General features: G+C 46.1%; 1 protein-coding gene and 1 pseudogene across 3 annotated transcripts in view; both read right to left on the reverse strand.

Moving 5' to 3' along the window:
* CFDP1 (chromatin remodeling protein CFDP1) overlaps positions 1-22,405 on the reverse strand; it is a 136,579-nt gene that overhangs the window by 4,515 nt on the left and 109,659 nt on the right. For all 3 annotated transcript variants that reach the window (XM_024735521.1, XM_024735520.1, XM_024735519.1), the window contains exon 6: positions 10,635-10,793. In XM_024735521.1, coding sequence (XP_024591289.1) covers positions 10,635-10,793 — 159 coding nt within the window. The remainder of the gene's footprint in view (positions 1-10,634; positions 10,794-22,405) is intronic.
* LOC112393451 (cytochrome c pseudogene) lies at positions 7,307-10,219 on the reverse strand (annotated as a pseudogene).

Genomic DNA, 22,405 nt, shown 5'->3' on the forward strand with positions numbered 1-22,405 from the left:
GGGGCTGCAGGGAAGGTGAAGTGGGCTGAGGTGCGCAGAGCGCTCACCGTCGAAGGTATTTACCTGCAGCTCCTTCCTTCCCCTCACCCTTCCCACCTTTCCTTGTGTCCTCCACCCAGATGCAGCCAGGGTGCTTCTGCGAGGACGACAGAAGAGGCCTTTCCTTAAATTCCTCTAAGGGAACGAGGTCAAGCACCTCTGCCATCCACGGCTCACACACAGGGTCCCCTAAAAGCTGGTGGTTTGCCCCTCATCTTGGCCAGGCTCAGCAGACAAGGCTTCTGTCGGCCTCCCAGGCAGGGTGAGAAGGAAGCACAGGGTTGAAGCAGCAGGCACTGCGAGAAGGCTGGCCGCTGAATGAGACACAGCTGCATTTTCGTGCACCTTCTGGCCTGAACTGTGCTGCCGCTTGCCTGGGGGGAGGGGATCTCTGCTGCTAATTAATCTGTTGAGAGAGCAAAACTGCCACTGAAAACGGGAGGCAGAATTGAATCTCTGCACTAATCTTTCCTTTGTTGCACTGTGGAAAATGTGCATCTGTCATTACAAGGTCATTACGTTTAGGGTGAGAACGTTAGCAGGTTCAGGACCCTGTGTTCCTTTGCTGAGTTCAGGGCCTCGCTTGCCTGCCCACAGCACCCTGTGAGGAGCAACCCAGCCCAGCCCATCCGCTCTCCAGCCAGGCCTGCGGCCACTAACCCTATACCTCACTACAGACAGGGTGGCAGCTCTCAGCTTGAATCCCGACCCTGCGGCTTGCTAGCTGTGTCTCTGGGTAAGCCACGTGACCTTGCTAATTCTGCTTCCTAATTTGCCCGCCCCCCCCCCCAAAAAAGGTAATCATCCTTAATCATTCCTACTCTGAAGGGCTGTTGTGGGGATTAAATGCAATAGTGTACATATTATGCCTAGCACAGAGCAGGTGCTCGATAAAATGGCAGAGTTGTCACCATCATTTCGGGAAGCCAGCTTCTGTCAGGGTTCTGAGGACAATCAATCCAAGGGGAACAGTCAGCTCTCTTGACGCACGTTATCAGCAACTACTAGCTACCACCTGGTCTGGGATCAGGAACTCAGCTGCTGTGTCAAAATTGCCAAGGAGGGGCCAGAATGGCTGGAAACACAAGGGCAGGGCCTGCTTGTAGGCTTGACATAAGCCCTCAAGGTCAGGTCATCAAATTTCGCAAATGAAATCCAGGATGTCTGGTTAAATTTCAATTTCAGATTCCCCGGCAGATGGGGAAGCCACAGACACTGTGGACCCCTTTTGATAAAGTGTGAAAGCAGGAGAGACTGTGGCCGGTAAGTAGACACATGACAGAACAAATTCATCTTCTGTCTACTACCAAGGGACCCATGATTCCCCAGTGGGGACTGTTAACCGAGATCACTGACGGGCTTTGTCACACTACAACCGTCACCCCTCCCCACCCCAGCCCACAGGCCCTGGTGAAGACCACGACGGAGATCAGTGTTCTGACAGCCTGCGCTTTAACTGCCTCTCTGGAAGTTCCCAAAGAACAAATGCGGGAGCCGTGGTTCAAGACAACTTTAGGGCATGTTTCAAGAGAGCCATTACCTAGGGATACCTGAGAGAGCGGGCCTGGGGGCGGAAAGAAGAGGAAGTATGTGGCTTTGAGCATTTGTGGTCTTTCTTCTTGACTTTCCTTTAAAGAAGAGGAAGTGATACTTAAATTAAGATGCTCACTGAGCATGAATAATGCCTTGCAGGTTCCCAGAAGCAGTGCTGGTGCCGGGTCCAGCTGACTTTGAGACTATCGAGAGCGAAGCCAGGCTGGGTGCTAAACAAGCAGGTGCAGGCAGAGTTCAGGTTTAGGGAACGCCTCAGGCAGCAAAGAGGGGCACATATGCAGAATGCAATTCTCAAGGGCAACCCAGACAAAGGCCATCAAGGCAGGTTTGGCGACTTCATTCCCCCGTTCACAGCATCTGCAGCTGCTAACCGGATCCTTGCGATGGCTTTGGTTTGCGGCCAAGAGCTGACCAGGAACAACACTTCTACTCGACATCCTCCTCCCACCCTCAAGACAGAAAAGGTGCCAAGGATGAGGGTGGCTCTGACATTTACTATGTGTGTGACTGTGGGCAAGATACTTTATTTTTCTTCTCTGTAAAACAGGAATAAAAATTATAACACCCCTCTGACACTACAATGAAACTGTGAGAAGTACTTTGTAAACAATAAAACCAGAAATGGCTATGAGTGTTGTGCGGTTCTTGCTTCCCATTTCTGACCTGACTGTATCACTATAAAGCCTCAGAAACTGGGACAGCTGGAACAGGGACCAAGAGACCAAATGCCCCAGAAAGAGGAAGGGCTTGTGGGGAAGGCTGCCTCCTCCAAGGTGGCCCGAGTGGACGACCTATTTAAACTGAGCCTCAGAAAGTTTTCAGGCACCTTAAGCGGGTTACAGTCCCAGAAGAGAACCACCAGCTGACAAGTGCAAGGCTTCTTTTCTGGTCTGTGCCCAGCACTCCTGGGGACCCAGACTGATTCAGCCCAGTCTACTGGGAAGGGCAGAGGGGATCATCCCTTCCCACCACTACTGCCTTATGTGGCCCATTTAAGAGGCTGCAGCTCTTCACTGTCATTAATAAAATAAGCTAATAGCACCAAAACCTAAGGGATTTTCTAAGCCTTCCCTTTCAGAACCAGGTTAGACACAATAGGCTCGGTCATCTTTTTGATCCTGCAACCCAAATTACTTTTCTGCCACCAATTTTCTTGAGATCTAGGCCAATGTGGAGGGAAGGAAAAATAGAAGAAGAGGACGAGAAGGGTAGAAAATGCTTCCAGAGAACATGTTAGTACCTACTTCTGGGAAACCAGGCTACAAGTGAAAGGACGCCCATCCACCCCCACAAGAAGGCAGAGTTCTGTGGGGCAGCTGATCCCCAAAAGCTCCGCCAAACAGTCACATCCGCCCACGAGAGGCGTCCTGCCCACTGGTCAAGAAAAGAAAGAGCACAGGGAGGTGCAGGGAAATCCGAAGCAGGCACATAACGGAGGACGTTTCAGGGCTGCGTTATCACTATGCCCCCAGCAGAGCCAGCAGGCGTTCTGTGCAGCATAAACCTGAGAAGGAAAGTGGACCAACACCAGAAAGCCACAGGCAGTGCAGGCCGTCTGGGGCTGGAATAAAGCTCTGTGATGGAAGTACTAAGAGGTGCATTTCTTTGCCCTGAGAAGTGCAAGTGAAAGAAGCAATCTGCTCAACATCACACAAGGCCTGTGCAAGAGGATGACTCGCAAACACCTCGAGGGCCAAAGTGAAAGGGTGGTGATTTTAATTTTCTTGTCCACTGCTTTCCTCCCATCTCACCTCAAGATTGTGCTCGTTCTGAAAGAGTGACTCTTGGGGGTCATGAAGATAGATTCTTTGGAGAAAGAAAATTATTTTCTCTCTCCTTCATGCCTCTCCGAATCACAAGCACACCTGGTCTCCAATCATCAAGCTCCATGACCTTCAATTTGATTGCCAGCAGCAGCCGAGACCAAGCCCGTATTCCTCTGATTTTCTCTGTGTTGATCCCTCCCCCCAAACCTGCTGGCCTCTACCTCAGCAGTGTTGGAGAGACGCGCTGCTGATGGCGAACACTGCCAGGGAACCTAGTGCGATCAGTTATAGGAATAGAGGGAAGCAATGTTAAAGGCCTTGAGTGCCGACTGGGGACACTGATCCTGAAATGCTGGACTGCGCCCTGGAGTCCATGGCTCAGAGGAAAGGCAGCGATTCTTTGCTGTGCAGCTGACCTCTTTGGAACAGGCATTTTAACCAACTTTGCTGTCTGAAAATGGTGCCTAGGTGGAGGTGTCATTCTGACTTCTCATGCCCTTATTTTCTGGGTGGTTAATTCCAATCTTACTAGGTTCCAAAACAAAGCCATGGCTGCCTGACAGCTAGTGGGATGTGCATTTAGACAGTGCAATGGCTCAGCGCCTGCTCTGGGACAGATGCTCTTCTAGCACCCCGCTGGTGGCGGGGTGGTGAACCAGACCCTGCCCTTCCGGGCTTACCGTACATGAAACAAAACATGACAACATGTATCAATTGACAATAAATGAGATGAAGAAGGTCAAAGAGGGTGATTTGATGGAGGCTTCCTAAGGTGGGGCTACTCTGAGAGAGTGAGAGTGGCATCTGAGTGACACAACAAGAGCCCACCGTGGAGGAGGACCCGGAGGAGCAGTGCAGGGGCTGGGCCGCCTGGAGCAGGGGAGAGGGTCAGAGGTGGGCAGGGGACGGCTCGGGGGGCCTGCAAACGCCAGGGTAAGGAGGTGAACACTCGTTTAAGTGCTACTTAAAATCAGCAGGGAAGAGAGGAAAAATGGTTTGTACTTTCAAAAAATCATTTTGGCTGTGATGTAGAGAAGAATGGAGGGAAGGTACAGATACAGAAGCAGGGAGCAGAGCTTGTACCGGACTGCAGGCAGCTGGGATGGACCAAAATACTTCATGACAGAACTGTCTACTGGACTTTCAGGATTGAGTGGAAAAAGGATGCTCCTAGGGCTTTCTTTCATCAGTTGGGTGGATGGTGACGGTGCCATTTTCTGAGAAGTCTGAGGAAGGAGTCTGTTTATGGAAAGAAAGCAAGCAGAGGTATCTCAAGCTATCCGAAAGTAGAGCGTCCCTATAACACCTCTCTTAGCTGAAATGGCGTGAAGTGAAGAAGCAATTGCCTTTTGGTGAAAACGAAAATCCTCTCCAGATTTCTTTCAGTTAGGGAGAAAATGTAGAGGTCTTTCGCAAAAGCAAAGTGGTGTAAGCAAGCTTTTGAACAGTGGGGGATATCCGTATTTGGTTTCGGATGTTAAGTTTGATGTAATGTCTTGGACATGCAAATGGAGATGTCAACTAAACAGCTGCTACGGGAGTCTGCAGCTCAGTGGGATGGTCAGGCAGGAGAGAGCTTTTTTGCGAGTCGTCAGTAGAAAATAGTACTTAAGCCATGGAATTAGCTTTCCTGGGGGAGAGAATATGAGGAACGACGGCTGCCCATCACTCAGCCCTGGGACTTCCCTACTTTAAAAGCCCAGAGAAGGAAGAGTGGCCAGCCTGGGAGACAGAGAGGAGATGCCCCCAAGCTGTACTGGCCACGGCTGTGGGAAGTGTTCCTGAAGGCTTGGCAGGAATACACCAGGAAGGGATTTAGAGGAACAGAGCACCTAGCCTTCCAGTAAGGCCCTAAGCTTGGCGTGGTCAGTAATGGCAGACAGAAGAAAGAAGAGGGGGCGGAGACTTGGGGTGGGGTGGGGGGAATCCTATCTATAAACATGCCAGACATTTCCCCTACTTATTTAATTCCCATTATAAACCTAGCAGTACACTGAAGAGTTTCTACTTCACAGATGAAGAAACTGGGGCTAGAGCACATGGCAGGCTGGTAGAAGAGCCAGGATTTGAATTCAACTGCACTTCAGTTTACTGTAAAATATAACAAACACGCACACACACAGAGTATAAAATGGGCAAGGCAGATGAATCATTATATAGCAAGCCAAGAAGCAGAAGATGAGTCCAAGCCGGACTGGAAGAGCTTGCTTTATAATGATTCGCAATTAAGCACAACTAGATTGTAATGTCAGAGGAACAGAAACTTGAAAGGGAAGTGGAAATGTGGGCAGGCTCACACCTGGCTGGGCTTGGGTGTTGAGTGAAAGTTATGAACGTGCCTCCTGAAGGCTGGCAGCATTCGGCTCCTTGACCTGGTGACAGCCTGAGAACTCAACATAAATAGACATATACTGTGTGCGTTCTTTCGTGGCTTGCTTCTTCACAAATTGACCTAATGGACGCATTGTTTTTGCCCATTTTTGACCTTCTTATAAATGGAATTAAAACAAATAAATATAATACATGGAACCATACTGCATGAACTTCTTTGTGTTATTATGTTACTGAAATTTACCCATGTTCATTCCAATTGGTAAAGAGTATCCCGGTGTGTGAACACATCACACTTTATTTGTCTGTTACAAATAGACATCGGAGTTGTTTCCAATTTGGGGATGTTATGAAAAGTACTGTTAATTGAGAAGCTACCTGTCAGTCTAACTGCCCCTCCTTTCAAAGAAATCTCTTTTTTCTGGCTGCTCTTAAGATTTTTCTCTTTGTCACGGGTTTCCTGCAACTTCACTCTGCAGTGTGGATTTCTATTTTATTTATCTTGGGATTCTTTGAGTTTTGAAAAGTCTGTAAAGAGGTGTCTCTCATCTCTTCCCACGCTGTCCTCCAGGAGGCTTAACTTCCCTCTTCCTTATTTTTTGTCTCTCTGAACAATATTCTGGATGATTTCTTCTGGCTCTTTTCCACTGCATGTATTTCTCTTTTCTGCTGGTCTAACTACTATTAAATCTATCCCTCTCGTTTTTAATTATGGTTATTAAATTTTTCATTTCTAGAAATTTTGTTTGGGTCTTTTAGGCCACGTTTTATAGTTTCTTCTTCTTGCAAATATTTTCAAGTTTGTCTACTTCTTTAAATACAGTAGGCATAATTGTATTAAAACCTGTCTCTGATATTTCCATTGTCTAAATTCTTCAGATCTGGTCCTGTGCCTGCTGTTTCTTAAGGTGCTTTGCTTCTTTATGTGAATATTTTCACACAGCAAAACTGCTTTTAAAAAATTGGACAGTAGGGCTTCCCTGGTGGCGCAGTGGTTAAGAATCCGCCTGCTAATGCAGCCCTGGTCTAGGAAGATCCCACGTGCCGCGGAGCAACTAAGCCCGTGCGCCACAACTAATGAGCTTGTGTGCCACAACTACTGAAGCCCGCATGCTCTAGGGCCCGCGTGCCGCAACTACTGAGCCCACATACTGCAACTGCTGAAGCCCACGTGCCTACAGCTCACGCTCCGCAACAAGAGAAGCCACCGCAATGAGAAGACTGCGCACCACAATGAAGAGCAGCCCCCGCTCATCACAACTAGAGAAAGCCCGCACGCAGCAACGAAGACCCAATGCAGCCAAAAATAAATAAACTAAATAAAATTTAAAAATTGGACAATAATAATCCAATATTGACCAATGTAGTTTCAAATTCTATTAAAGCTTTATAAAGGGAAAGATGGGATAGCACTTACTGAAGTAGAATTACTATCAAAACACAAAATGCACAACATAATCTTTTAACCTCAATTCCATCTTATTTTAGTCAGGACTGTATTACAGGAATATTTTTTATCACTATCCATGATTTGGATTCTTGTATAGGAGAACAATTTAAGTATGGTGTCTGTAAAAATGTCACAGTCTCATAATAAATATGGTAGAGGCCAATCATTACTCATAAGTAGCTTTTTTGAGATGTTATCAAATAGGACCTTTCCCCCTTAGTTTCAGCAGAGATCACTTTTGTTCCATGGTAATACTTCTTGGGATTCTCCACATATTCCCTCAGAGCAGACTCTCCCCAGGTGGCCTCTGCTCTCGTTGGCAACTGTGTAAGAGAATTTGGGGGCCTGACCAAACAGACCTTTCAGGTTTGGCTTGTGCTTCCCACCCTCTGACACTGTGGCACTGGGCACACTTCTCAGTAGAAATCTTCTTGCCCTTCTCGACAGTCCCTGTTTTGAAGTCAGCTCTCTAAGTTACATACGTGCTGGAAAGGCTCACCCAGCAGCTGACTGTCTTGCTCTCATTTCTAGAATTTAGTTGCTGTGGTCTAGTGAGTCTCAATCCAGGCTGTGCACGAGAAGCACCTGAGGAGTGATTTAAAGATACAGGTATCTGTGACTCTTTTTTTAAAAATTGAGGTATAGTTGCTGTACAATATTATATCCGTTTCAGGTGTACAAGGTAGTAATTCGCAATTTTTTTTTTTTTGGCCCAGCTGCAAAGCTTGTGGGATCTTAGTTCCCTGACCAAGAATTGAACCCATGCCCCCTGCAATGGAAGCGTGGAGTTCCTAACCACTGGACCGCCAGAGAATTCCCAAGTAATTCACAATTGTTAAAGGTTATACTCCATATAGTTATAAAATACTGGCTATATTCCCATATAGCTTATTTATTTTATACGTAGTAGTTTGTACCTCTTAATCCTCTACCCCTGTCTTGCCCCTTCTCCCTTCCTTCTCCCCATTCGTAACCACTAAGTTTGTTCTCTGTATCTGTTTTTTGTTTCATTCACTCGTTTGTTATATTTTTTAGATTCCACATGTAAGTGATATCATATAGTATTTGTCTTTCTCTGTCTGACTTATTTCACTAAGCATATACCCTCCAAGTCCATCCATGTTGTTGCAAATGGCAAAATTTCATTCTTTTTTTGTGGCTGAGTAATATTCCATTGTGTGTGTGTGTGTGTGTGTGTGTGTTTGTGTGTACATACACACACCACACAGATATCTGTGACTCTTGATTCAGCGGTGCACAGGGGTGCCCTTGTCATGTAACTCTGGGAAAACCCCCAGAAGATTCTCATGCTTAGCCAAGGTAAGAACCAGAGTAATAGTTCCCTCCCTGGACTAGGGGTTGGGCCCTTTAATCTGCCAGGAGCTAGGAAAGGCAGTGAGTGGAGGTATGGGGTGGGCACTAGAGAGGGCAGGTGAGAAGAGCCAAAGGCAGAGCACAGAAGTCATCAGATCTGCATTGGAAAAATACAATCAGATCCGTGGAATCATCTGGCCAGGCAGAAGAGGCTCAGAGACAGAGGGAAAAGCAAAGAGCTTAAAGGTTGTATGCTATTAGCTGTTCCCTAACCCAGTTATGTGATTTTCCACTGCCTGAAAAGTCCTCATTGGGCAGATGTCCTTTTTAATCTTGTTTTCTCTTCCAGCCTACATCTTCTTATCTCTCCCTTATCTTCGACAGCACCACTCCTTACTTTTATAAGACCTCTATTAACAGAACAACACTGTCTAACCCATATAATCAATCCTCAGAGAAGCAGTAAAGTGTGGCACGCACTGGCAGTTCCTCTGCTGCCTGAGATCACCAGGCAAACATGGAGAAGTGGCGGGGCTGAGTTACTAGAGCTGAGTCAGAGTGGGGAGGTTCAGGGCATGCATCAGAGGCCTTCTGCAGGTAACACTGACTCCTGCTTGTGCTTTCTTGTGGGCCCTTCCCCAGATGGCTATGGTACTTCTACCTCTGTCCTGTGGCAAACCATCTTTGACAGATGGACTTAGAAGTCTGGTAGTTAAACAAGCTCATAAAGTCACTAAAGACATTTTTTTTTTAATCTACTGATCAGCTTCTACGTTCATTCAAATACTCGTGAAACCTAATCTAGAAAAATGACCCCCCCAAACAAATCCCTCACCTATCTTTATTATAATTTAGCTTGTAAGTAACCTGAATGACTACCACTTAATACACACCTTTAAGTGACAGTCACAGGCAGTTCTGCAAAGGGCTTTATGTGGACAGGGCTTTATGCCTTTCTTATCGTGCTCCACTTTATTGCACTTTGCAGATACTGTGTTTTTTAACAAATTGAAGGACTGTGGCAATCTTGTGTTGTCAGATGATTGTCAGCATTTTTTAGCAATAAAGTATTTTTTAATTAAGGCTTGTACATTGTGTTTTAGATATAATGCTTGCATCCTTAATAGACTACAGTATCGTATAAACATAACTTTTATATGCACTGGGAAACCAAGAAATTCCTATGACTCACTTTATTGCGATATTTGCTTCATCGCGGTGGTCTGGAACAGAACCTGCAATCTCTCTGAGGTCTGCCTGTGCTATATACATATATGCATGATATATATATCACATGTTTTGTCTCATGAGAGCCTCACAACCACCCTAAGGGTGGTATTACTATCTCAGTTTTACTGGTGAAGGAGCTGAGCCTCAGGGATGCACAGCGACTGCAGGGAGAGCCCCTGCTGGAGAGGGGCAGGCATGTGGAGTACCAGGGCTGTCTGATGGGCCATGCACACTTCCTTTCACTGTTAGGGGTGGGGAGTGTGGACCTTGAGCCATGGACCCACTTCTGTCGTAACTTTGTTCTTGGCTCCTTCTGAGGTTCCTAAGTACTCAGTGAACATCGTTTCTCTCAGGACATTCCTGTACACAGTTTATGGACACCCTCTTTGTATTCCAAAGTGAAGAGGAAGAGGGTGCATGTGATGGCCCAGATGCTGTCTGAGGGCTGGTGTGTCACATAGGTTGAAGCCAAAGGTGAAGCCCCACCCCGGGCCACAATGACACGGACAAAATATCCCACAATACCCGACAACATCTAGGCGCTCTGTTGACTCTGCGTTTGATGCACTGAGCTTGTCTGGCTTCTCAGAAGGCCAAATAATTCAGATGAGGCCGAGGCTGATACGGTGAGCCAGATCTGACCACATGAACAAACGAGGTGACTTACAGTTCACGGGAGCTGCAATTCAGCAAATTCAGCTTGGCAGACGTGCCTCTCCCCGAGAGAAGTGCTGCTCACGTGCCCTCCCACCCCCTTCCTGTCACCCCAATGTTTTCCTCACCGACAGGACCTGCCCACATTAGAACACAGCTTCAACAACAAACCAGAGAACTCATGTTTTTTGTTTTACCGTGAAAAGCTCCTGCCTACTTAAATTGGGTGGCGCACGTGCAATGAACTAGCCCAGGGTTTGGAGGATTTTCAGAGAACAGAACGCACTACTTCTTACCCCTCCTTCCCCCGGTTGTGGATGGCTAGTTCCTCGCCAATGCCCTCCTCCTCCTTGAAGCTCTCCCAGTCCAGCTTGGACTTCTCTAGGGTGCTCATCTTCTGCTTCTTGGCTCCTATCTTCCCCAGAAGGCTGCTCATGCCACTTGATCTTTTTAACCTAGAGAAAGCAAAAACATGAAACATGTAGCAGGTAACAACTCTAATCTCTTGATTAATGGTTTTTCTGATTGGCACGGGCCTCCCTAGATTCAAGCGATTTATCTTAATGGGAGCCATGTTTGCATCCAGGGTACTTCCTGTCGCTGTGGAGAGCACAGTAAGGAGACCAGAATCCTAATGCACTCTTCCTGCTCAATACCTCTGACCACTCTAACGACCTGGGGATAGGAAATCCTGAAGACCTCTGTCTGCTCTGTATGACAGACAGGTCTCTGCTTGCAAGGAGGGAGAAGTGCAGCATGATTCAGACATGGTTTTACAATCACATGCCTTGCTTCATATTCCAGCTCGAACCATGTGACTTTAGGCTAGGTATTTAACTACATCTGCCTCGGTTTCCTAATCTACAAAGTGAATGCTTACTCACAGGGCTGTAGTGTATCCTCTATAAAAAGTGCTTAAAACAGCAGCTGGCACAGAGCAAAGGGGCAATAAATGTTATCCATCCTGAATCACGGTCATCATCTGTGCACTAAAGCCCCAGGGAGTCCCTTCAAGAGAAAGAGAACCAGATCCCAACACTGATGAGCAAGAGTTACAGGATCTTAAAAAGACCCTAAGATCAGTTTCCTTTCAACTCCTGTGAGTCAGGACCCTGGTTTTTCCCAGGAGGTGGAGAACATTCCTCATCCTGAAAGCAGGGAATGTACAGCCTGTGCTCTACTTGCTGGTTATGCTGTCGTGGACGGTGGGAGAAACCCCATATGTCCAAGTTCAAGTCCTGGCAGGTCAAATGTTTCTAGTCAATGTTAAATGTATGAGATAAAATAAGCAAGACAGAATGCAGCTAGTAAGAAGGTGGTACTAGGGGAAGGAAGTATGGAATGAACATGGCTTTTGGTCTCTTTAGAAAGTAAAACAAGTTATATACCAGCATACAGGAAACTAGAAGTCATTTTCTGCTTTACTGGGATATGCAAGAGGGTTAAAACATTTAAAACCTCTCTGAGCTAACATCACAAGGCCTACTGACAACATCAATACTAATACCTCTCACTTGCCTAGAAGGCTCAAGTGTTTCATAGCCATTTCTCATCTTACTCTCCCTAGTGCCGTGAAAGAGGACCACTGAGTCTCAGAGTTGGAGGAGGAACTTCAAGATGATCTTGTGTCTCACCAACCATTCTGAAATCCCACCTTCCTGCAGCACAGGGCCAGTGAGGGGTGGCTCACTACCCCTGCCCTGGAAAAAGCCGATAGGCCAGTGTCCACACTGAACACAAGACTCCTAGTGCTGAACCATTACCCTCCACACTCTCATTAGCTTCCCTGTTGTGGTCATACCCTACTACAGGCTATCAGCTTAAGATCAACTCAGAAGAGGCTGGGCAGGCATCACTGCCCTCATTTGGAGTTGAACAAATGAAGTGCAGAGAGGTTAAATGATACAACAAAGGTCAAACCAACAGAAGATGCAGATCCAGGGCAAAACAAGGCTTTTCTGACCCTCGGTGTGGTGCACTGTGCTGTCTCACTTCTAACATGAGAATTTACTCGAGAGATTTTCTGACGGCTATTTTATTCCCAATTTGCTTAAGGATTTTCCAAAGAGCTCTTTATGAGCTTTTGATTCATATCTTCTAATTCTTTTCCGGATAACAGTCCCTACAACAATCTCTCCATCAACACACACAGACTATATTTTACCAGGAACAGAGCATAAGTGGGGAGGCAGAAACTTAATATGGCTCAAATCTTTCCCCTTCTTACCTGCTTCACTGCTACTGTCCTGGTTCTCATTTTTATATTCTCACCTGGATGATTAAGCAGGCTCTTCACTTGTCTCCCTGCTTCTGTCTTGTCCCACCATCACTCACCTGCTCCATCCTGGCATCTATCCTACATGCTGTCTTCACCGTGAATTTTTGAAAATATGAAGCTTATCACGTCTTTCTGGTTAATGTCTCCTCCTTGACCCCTAATTACTCTTACAATAAAGTCTAAACTCCTTCGCTCGCAGAGTTCTTCCTGATCTTCTCTCGCCACATCTCCCCTTGCAACCTACACTCCAGCCACACCTGCAGTTCACCTCTCCCGGTCCCCCTCCCATTCATCTGGTCTTGCCTTAGCTTAGAAACCGCTTCCTGCAGGAGGCTTTCCCAGACCCTTTCCCCAGTCTCTGAACTAGATACCTCCTGCTGGTGTTTCTACTGCACCCCTGTTCTTTTCCCATTACGGCACTGCTCCTCTCCGTAACAGGTGCTTTGAGGGCTCTACGTTCAGCTGCTGCTGCACTGGTCAGCTCTGAGGAAGCTCAGAGCCACTGCGGACAACATCTCACCAAAACCACACATCTGGAGGCTTTCCATTTCTGGCCGCAGGGTGTCCCTTGACCCTGCCTACATGCCAGAAGCACTGTGGTGGAGTGGTTGTGGCGGACAGGAGCTGGTGGCTAAATGGCCCAACCTCTTGTCCTCACATACGCAGTCCTGGGAGGTACACTGAATGCTTCTCAGAAGTCCTGATGGCTCGTGGCCTTGGAAATGCGTGCACTCTTGTATTGGCTTTTCTGCCTTCCCTGCCTCACTTTTCCCACCCCCTCAACGCTTGCTTCTTGGGACACCTCCCCAACTAAACCACCTGCACTCAAAGCCTTACCTAAGGTTCTGCTTTGAGGGGGATCTAGCAAAGATGTTGAGGAGCAACATGACTTTCCCTTTGCAGGCTCTATATCGTGTGGATACTTAAGTTCTGGGTCTCCAAATCTCTCTCTAGCACATGGATATAGTTCTGTAAACAGTGGACACTCGATAAACTCAACAATGTCACCTGGATGACAGAACCAATTAGTGGGAGAGAATCAGATTTTTGTAGAATAAAGGTGTTCAGAACACTTCTAAATTGGGGAATTCTAAGGGGAGTAATTTCCACTTATATTTGCCAATCACCTCTCAGCAACTCAGGGTTCCCCATTTTATCTGGGCAGCACCACGGCTCTGTACACCACCTCTCCCCGACAGCCTACAGCTCTGACAGTATTACCAGAATATACCATCTTTTCAACAAGTCATTTCGAGAAGTCTATGGGAAAATGATTTTTGCCGCATAGCAGTGAAAAAGGTTCTAGAAAAGGAAAAGTCGTAATCCCCCTTTAAATGAATATCAGCAAAATTTCACCTGTGCTATTATGCTTTAGGAGAAAGCTTCTATGTCTGCTTGCATTGGATCATTAACACGGTGTATGATTTCCTAATTTGATGGCCTCAAAAGCAAAATTATCCATCTTGTATTTGAGGCTAAATCAAAGTGAACGACACATTTATAGTAGCAGCCAAAACATGCGGAGGCTCATCATCACGGAGAGACCAGCACTTGGTTCCTGGAACCTGGAATGTGGGGTCTCACACTCACTCCCCACCTTGAAATGGGGCTTTAGTGGCATAATCCTGGCATCATTCCATTGCAATTTTCAGGAAGGCAGATTTACCCTGACCTTGGACCCATCTCTGCTGTTAAAGTTCATCCATCAGGCTTTCGGGAAAGCTGAGGCAGGCAGGAAAGAGCCAGATTCTGGGCAGCGGCTGCTGGCTGTCTCTATTCTGCTGTGAAGGAAACTGCAGAGAGCGCCTCAGCCTACGGCTCCCCCTCTCAGAACTGCAGCTAGGCCAGGAGGGAGCAACTTCAGCACTGGCATCCCACAGGCATTTAGCAGGTGTGTACACTGGAAAACGGGGGCAAGGGGAAGGTCCGAATGCCCTTGGAGACCTCTCCGCTGTCAGCAGGAACCAGTGCAGTTACAGGCATCAGAGCAACAGCAACACTGACTTCTCTTTGGTCTGGATCCTAAGCCATAATGGCAAGGGACTACCAGAAAGTCGGCTTTGACAGCCCAACCCCTCCCCCAGCTGCAGATTTTCCAGTCTTGGTTCTAAAGTGGGATGAGCTGTGTCACAGAAACCACATTCAAGAGAACCTTCACCCACCTGTTAGAGGTCAAAGTTCACAGGAAGGCACCCTGCACTTGCTCCCTCACAGACCGCATCCAGAAGGTTATACTCAGACATATCCAGACTACTGCTGCCGAGGTGTTTTCAATGACCGTAAGTTCGTAAGATGTGAGGACTAATCCTGTCTGAGGAGCACGGCCTTCACTCTAAGCAGGTGGCTTCCGTGCCATCAGAGAGCACGGCTGAGTGCACAGCACACTTGTGAAAGAGCCTCTTACTAAGCCTTTTTTCTCGTGCTTTCTGTCCTGTTCTCCATCAATCAGCAATTATCCCAATTCCCTTCCCACGGTACCAAGCCCGATGACGTGTCCCAACACCAGACACCAACCAAGACCTCACAAAAAAATATTCAGAATCTCAGAAGAGTAAGAGGGACAAAAAGGGCAAAATGACCATTGTCTTTTTCCTTGCTGAATTCAAAGTTTACAATGATAATTTGCTAGAAATTATGCTGCCTTTTAGCCCCCAGAATGGAAGTTTAACAAAATTCACTGCAACTAAATGATAAACTCCATCCTGTTGAGTCTATTATAAAGAGATTAAAGTAACATGTTTTCTTTGCTCCAGTCCCATGAGCATGGACACAGAGTCACTCAAATGATTTGTTTCGTAGCAAAAGCACTGCTTTATCTGGCCATGCTCAGTGATGCTCTGGATCCTGCTGTTTATTTATGAGAGGTACTGGAAAGGAGCTGGGAAAATAACTTCTTAAACAGAAACAGAAAGGATGAGAGGACACAACAACTGGTTGTGAAGAAAAGGTGGGAACATCTTTCCCATAATCTTTAAAATCAGCCTCAGGCACTCAGCTGTCTCACAGAATAGAATTTGAGGTTTGGGAATGAATTTAGAGTCATTCATTCATTGGACTCATCCAACAAAGATTAATCAGAAATTACTGTACACCAGACAATGTGCTTGGAACTGGGGATACAAAAATATATAAAGCATAATCTTTGGCTTCCAGGAGAAAATCTAGTAGAGGAGATCATCATCCAAAAAAACTGTGACCAAATACTATCAGGACACAAAACAGGGAGCGGCTGAGAGGCTGTTTAATGCAACCTCTTTATTTTAGACATGAGTTAACTAAAGTCTAAGAAGCTTAAGAAATCTGCCCAAGTTCACCGTGGGAGACTTGGGTCTGGTACTCAGTGCTTTTGACACCTGGCCTGTCTTCTCCACCTTGCTGATACTAGAGCTGAGGACAGATAACCTTTGGAGATCCCTTCCACACACCAATTTCACTGCTGATTTTGGGGTTGGGGAGGATATTCTTATTTTCCCTGTTGTCCTGGAGGTTACTGTACACAGGGCCCATGTCTTACTCATTCTTGGCTCACCCAGCATAGTACAAAGCCTTGCCATGGTACGTGACCACTACATGTTTAATATGATTCGATAATGGACTTATCCAAGTGAATCTTATAACAGAAGGATTTAACACTGTACTTGGACCAACAGGAAAGAAAAGGAAACGCCACAATTAGACAAGCAAGGATAGGGTCAACACATGTGCATGGAAGCACTACTGACCTTTACTTAGAACTTCAACATACAGAACCCAGCTCAAGCCTATGCCTTCTCTCTCACAACCTGCTTAACCACTAACAGGCAAATTATTTGGAACAAAGATTCTTTGGCAGAGATATGCAGTTTCCTTAGTGTTTGTCATCTGTTTACAAGGCAGGAGTGGACTTATTTGTAGCTTACCCATGGACTACTTTCCAGAGCCATACAAGGGTCTGGAACTGGCACGGTACTTCCTGAGAAATGGGAAGAAAGTTTATGATGAAATTCTTCAGTGAGAGCTGTCTGATTGAAACCACTATTCTCTTTCAGATCTTCTTTGGATTAAGCTGAAATCCCGAAGAATGAAATGTAAAGCCCTAGTCTCTGGGCCAATTTCACTCCCCACCTGTGTAAGTCTCTAAGTAATCTCCGCAAGGCCCAAGACAAGATGACTCAAGGAAATGGAATGGAAGCCAGTGGTAAATTAGGAAAAGAGTTTAAATCCCATTCACTTCCCAACATTGTATTGACAGTATTCTATGGGACATCGGGACTCAGGAAAGTGGAAAACCAGAAATATTGACATTGATACACTGCCAGCCAAAAAAAGGCATCTATCAGCAAAAGGTGAAATAAAAGCTGGCAAACAGCAGCAGCTTCCGTTTTTGTACAAATAGAAAACGATCTGCTACTCAGTTATCGATCTTATGCCAATCCAAGAGCAAAGGGAGGGACTTCCCTGGTAGCGCAGTGGTTAAGGACCCGCCTGCCAATGCAGGGGACACAGGTTGGCGCCCTGGTCTGCGAAGATCCCACATGCCATGCGGCAACTAAGCCCGTGCGCCACAACTACTGAGCCTGCGCTCTAGAACCCGCGAGCCACAACTACTGAGCCTGTGTGCCACAACTACTGAAGCCCGTGTGCCTAGAGCCCGTGCTCCACAACAAGAGAAACCACCGCAATGAGAAGCCCGCGTACCACAATGAAGAGTAGCCCCCACTCGCCGCAACTAGAGAAAGCGCACGTGCAGCAACAAAGACCCCACGCAGCCAAATGTAAATAAATAAGTAAATAAATTTTTAAAAAAAAGAGTGAAGGGAACGTAAGTTTGTCTGATTTGATTTCCACCGCTCTGCATCTTTATAGCATGTCTATGAAACATACCTGATGATTCTGGTTGCAAAAGCCCTGAATTCTAAGCTTCTAAAACACTATATTATAGAAAAAGCCCCTTTCAACTCTTCCTTCCCTACCTGTTAAGCACAGAGGTCTATTTTGCCTGCTTTGGCCTTTGAGCTGCTGCTGGGAGGACTATTCTAGCTGACTTGGTTCTGTTTAAATGGACGGCTCTTCCTATAGAAGACATTCATTCACAGTCAGTTCTCCCCAGAGCAGTAGGGATCTTCTAACTGCACAGTTTCTGGTCTCTCTTGCGATAAAGGTCATTTATTTTTGAGACAAGTAACTTGGGGTTAGGGACTCTCAAGTGACTGAAATGGACTTTTTCTCTGGGACAAACTAACTCATCTGCTGGGCAGCAGTTTATTTGCATCATATGCCAAGAGAAAGTTAATGCCCCTCTTTGTGAAGAACAGTCGTCCACTGGTCTATTGTTCTGCTGAAACCAGCTCAGTGGGCTTGCGCCCCTTGCCACAGAAGGCAATTGTTTGTTTTTATTGTTGTTTGTCTTTATTAATCTGCCTAGTTCAGACCTTTCAGAGAGGGTCAAATTTAGACAAGCATTAGGAAAGAATGGGTCCTTTCCCACACCATTCCTTGGTGCACGTGAGGCCTCTGCAATGCTTGGTTCACACACTTAATGCAGAGAAAAATGCTGTATGAAGATGCAAAAGGGCTTGCGTTGCCAGGTGGGTGGGTGAGCTTTAGGGTATGCGAGCATCCAGTGCACTCCTGCTTCTGCGGTATGGAATGTGATGGCACCAGAACAGCAGTGTGGTCTACTGAGAAATTTCCCTCAACTTTCCTGTTTGAAAAATGTCAAACTGACAGAAAAGTTGAAAGCAGGGAACGACTATTACCTAAACACTCTTCACTTAGATTCACCAATTATTAACATTTTGCCACATGTGCTTATCTTTTTTGGGGGGGGGGGATGATTCATGCTCCTTCACCTCTAAATACTTTGTGTGTGTCTCCTAAGGACATTCTTCTACGTAAACAACACCTTATATTATACCCAAGAAATCTCACATTGATAGAATGGTGTAATCTAACTTAAAGTTCATATTCACATTTCCCTCAATGCCTCCCCAACGGCCTTCACATTTGTTCTCCATTGCCTCCAATCAGGCACCACATCTGGGGCTCCCTTAGCCTCCTTTAATCTAGCACAGTCTTCTGCCTTTTGTTTGTTTTTTGGTCTTTGATAGTCTTTTGAGTCTAGGTTGGTTGTTTTACAGAATATTGCTCGTTTAGGATTTGTCTCTTTCCTATGCCAAATATGCCATGTACATGAGGTAGGGTACTTCTTACTGCACCATCACATAGTAATGGACACACAGTGTCAGGTCAGCCCAGGACTCATGATGCTAAGTGTGGCCCCTTGGGTAATGTGGGGACTCATTTGTAAACGTACATTCTCTTCTCTGTGATTAATTTGTAATTAATGTGTAATATGTAGAATAATACCTTCAGGAAGTTCTGACTGCATATTTCATTCCTCACCTATAATGCCTTGGCCATGTCTAAGGACAGACTGGGGTGAATGAATAGTGAAGGACCCTATTTGAAGGATAAATATGCAGAAAATCCCAAAGGGATCAAAAAGCTCTGGCTGTAAGAAAGTCTCTAAAAAGGGAAAAAGCAGTAACTGGAGAATGGCCAATGGTTATGAGATCATCAGCAGAGTCCTAGACTAGATCTGCCAATGGTGAGCACAGAGGTCTCTGGCCAACATGGAAGCATTCACCTCGATACCTGGATACTCTTCTCAAGGGCTGGAGGCCTGGTGCGCGTAGGGTTAAGTGACGTGAAGTCAGTGGCAAAGCAAAACCCTCTGGCCTACCCACCAGACTTCTAGGAAATACTACTGAATTTCCCTTCTCCTTTGTCCCACTCCCCTGTGGTTGTATGTCATTCCCTGGGGAAGAGATAATGCCACATCCCTTCCTGCCTCTGCTCCAGCAACTTCCTTCCTCACACAATTCCCATGATGGGGGCTCAGGGCAAAGCAGGGAAGGGCCTCCACCATTTCACAGCAGTTGGGGAGTGAAGGAGGCCTGGGGGCTCTCCAAGGAGGAAATGTTTAGTTTATTGGGAATGAGGGTTATGCCTGGGGAGGGGAGGGACACTTTCCCCTTGAGGTGCAAACTGCTGTTGCTTTAATTTGTATGATCAGGTAGAGTTGGGGAGAATAATGTATTGACCAACACAAACAGGCCATTTACATTTCTGAGACCGAATTTTAAAGGAATTATTAAATACAGCTTCTAACAAAGCCCATAATGACATTTTTCTTTATGCAGAACCCTGGGAGCTCAACTGAGGAAGGCACAGCTTGTTTTTCCTGATACTGCTTCCATATGGGCTCCAACCAATCACAGCCACAGAGGCAAAGGAGAGATGAGGCAGAATCAGGATCTGGCGGCTAACACATCAAGGCCCTTCCGAAGGAGAGCTCTGTTGGTTTCGTCCTGTGACTGCACCAGGCCAGGGCGGCTCTGCGGACTGCCTGCCTGGTCTGAGGGCAGGAGCCACACTCACCCTGATCGATCCCATCAGGAAAAAAGCACATCTGTCAGAGACACCAGCCAACATGAGAAGCAAAGCCCAGAAGATACATGTGCTCCGACTGGCTTGTTTTGGCTAATTGCTGATTCAGGAGTTGGCATGTTTTCTCAAACCTCATTCTGTTGTTTGACTCCCGGCTTGCTTTTTCTCAGGCAGGTCTCCATCTCCTCATGAAAATGTCTGAGGATGTCAACTTTAAAATACATTTTTAAATTCCTGGCCACCTCCCAGGCTGAGATCAGGTCGAAGTTTCAGTCAGATCAGATGAGTCATGCCTGCGCTCCTTTCTAGAAATGGGTAGGCACAAGGCTTTGAACACACAGGAGTTAGCTAGCACACATTTTGCAAAATTACTCCCCTCCATGACTCAACTTCTTACCACTACTAAATAAGCATGCAGTGATTCCCGACACCTCACAGTTCTGCCGTGTGTGTGTGTGTGTGTGTGTGTGTGTGTGTGCACTTTATGGTCCTTTCATTAGATGGGGCTGAATAGTAAGAAAGGTAATTGCCAGCACGTGACACTCCTCCTGGGGCCCCGACTCCAAATCCCTCTCGGGGCGGCATCTGCGCTGTCACTCGCTCGCTCGCTTGCCAGGGCGTCTTCTCTGGCTTCCTAGAAGCCGCTATCCTGGTAACTCAGGGGGCAAGTCAACGAGGCCCAGATCCCAACCTGCCCCACTCCAGGGCAGCTCCCATCTATCCTCAAAAAGCCAGGACACACCATTATCCACAGTTTTCCCATTGTCACAGGACCCCTTTACAATCTAGGATTTAAAGAGTCCTTGGGAAGCAATTACCTGCACAAGCATGATCAAAAGAAGGGGGCTGTTTCAAGCCTGAGCCCTAGGTGTCACTTTGCTAAAGCAATGCAATGGATTTCAACAAAGAAAAATATCTGTTCCCACGGAGTCTGGTACAGAAAGCAGAAAACTTTCTTTTTACTGCACTCAGGAAATGGTTTTCATAGATGTTAACCGCAGCTGGGTAATCTGTATAACCACAACATAGTTTCTCTTTAATAAATGGAAGATTTTTACCCACTGCATCACTGACTACCAAAAAGAATTCCCACCCTCCATCTCTAAGGCAAGAAAAAAATGATAAGGATAAGTAGAGTCCCTTTCCTTAATCTGCCAGCTAGGGGTTGCTAAAGTAGCTTTTTCATTCAGAAATGTAGATTGTTCTACGAGGTTCCTGTCATCCAACCCTACTGCTGAGTGATGGATGAACCTTGAACAAACCCAGTTTCTTTGCACGCTGGGATCCCCTCAGAGCCTTTATGACCATGATCCACAATGGGTCATAACGTAAATGTATGACTATGGATCACAATCAATAAGTTTGAAAAAGGAGCTTTAGCGACTACTGGCTGGGAGATGAAGGTGTGGTGAAACAAAGCTGGCCAATGTTGCCACGCACAGATGGTTCAAGAAAATGAAAACAAATCAAAGCAAATTCCACCAACTAAAGATGTGAAGGGTGGACTGTTCAGTTCTCTGATTCATCCTTGTATATTAACCATTTGTCCTGGGAAACTTGGCATCACTCTCTCCCTGCTGTGAGAGCAAGGCCTCTGACCTGTGGCTCCTTGCCCAGAAGCCAGGAGCAGCCTGGGGGAGTCTGTGGCCCTCTCCTTGGGGGCAAGTGGCTTCACGATGCTGCTCTCATCACTGTGAGGCCCAGCTGGTAATTCAGCAAAGACTGAGTGAGCATGTTCACCATTCTCACTGCCCAGACGAAGGAAGGAGGTTCAGAGCTAGGGGTGTCGACACTGATGATCTCATCTGAATGATATAACTAAAACTAAAAGGGCACCCACGCAAAAACACACAAAACGAAAATTTACCTAGTTGTAACGAGGAAGAGCTTTTCTCTAAGAGTGAAGATAATAGAGACGATAACCCAAATATACGCGCTACTGAAATGATTTGTATTCTAAAAGAATGCTGGAAAATCTGATGACACATCATTTTTTATTCTCACTTAATACTTTTAAAAACAGCTTTACTGAGATATAGTTCATATACTAAAGAATTCACTCATTTAAAGCATGCAAGTCAATGGTTTTTAGTATATTCAGTTGTACAGCCATTACCACAATCTAATTTTGGAACATTTTATCACCCTCTCAGAAAAAACCCCCTCATACCCATTAGCAGTCACCCCCATTCCTCTAGCTCCAGGCAACCACTAATCTATTTTCTGTCTCTACAGATCTGCCTATTCTAATATTAATAGTTTTATTTACTATTATTTTTATTTTTTAAAATTATTTTTTTGGCCACTCGGCGTGGCATGCACGATCTTAGTTCCCAGACCAGGGATCGAACGTGTGAC

Source organism: Neophocaena asiaeorientalis, unplaced genomic scaffold (genome assembly GCF_003031525.2).
Source record: "Neophocaena asiaeorientalis asiaeorientalis breed wild unplaced genomic scaffold, Neophocaena_asiaeorientalis_V1.1 scaffold40, whole genome shotgun sequence".
NCBI classification, from domain to species: Eukaryota; Metazoa; Chordata; class Mammalia; order Artiodactyla; family Phocoenidae; genus Neophocaena; species Neophocaena asiaeorientalis.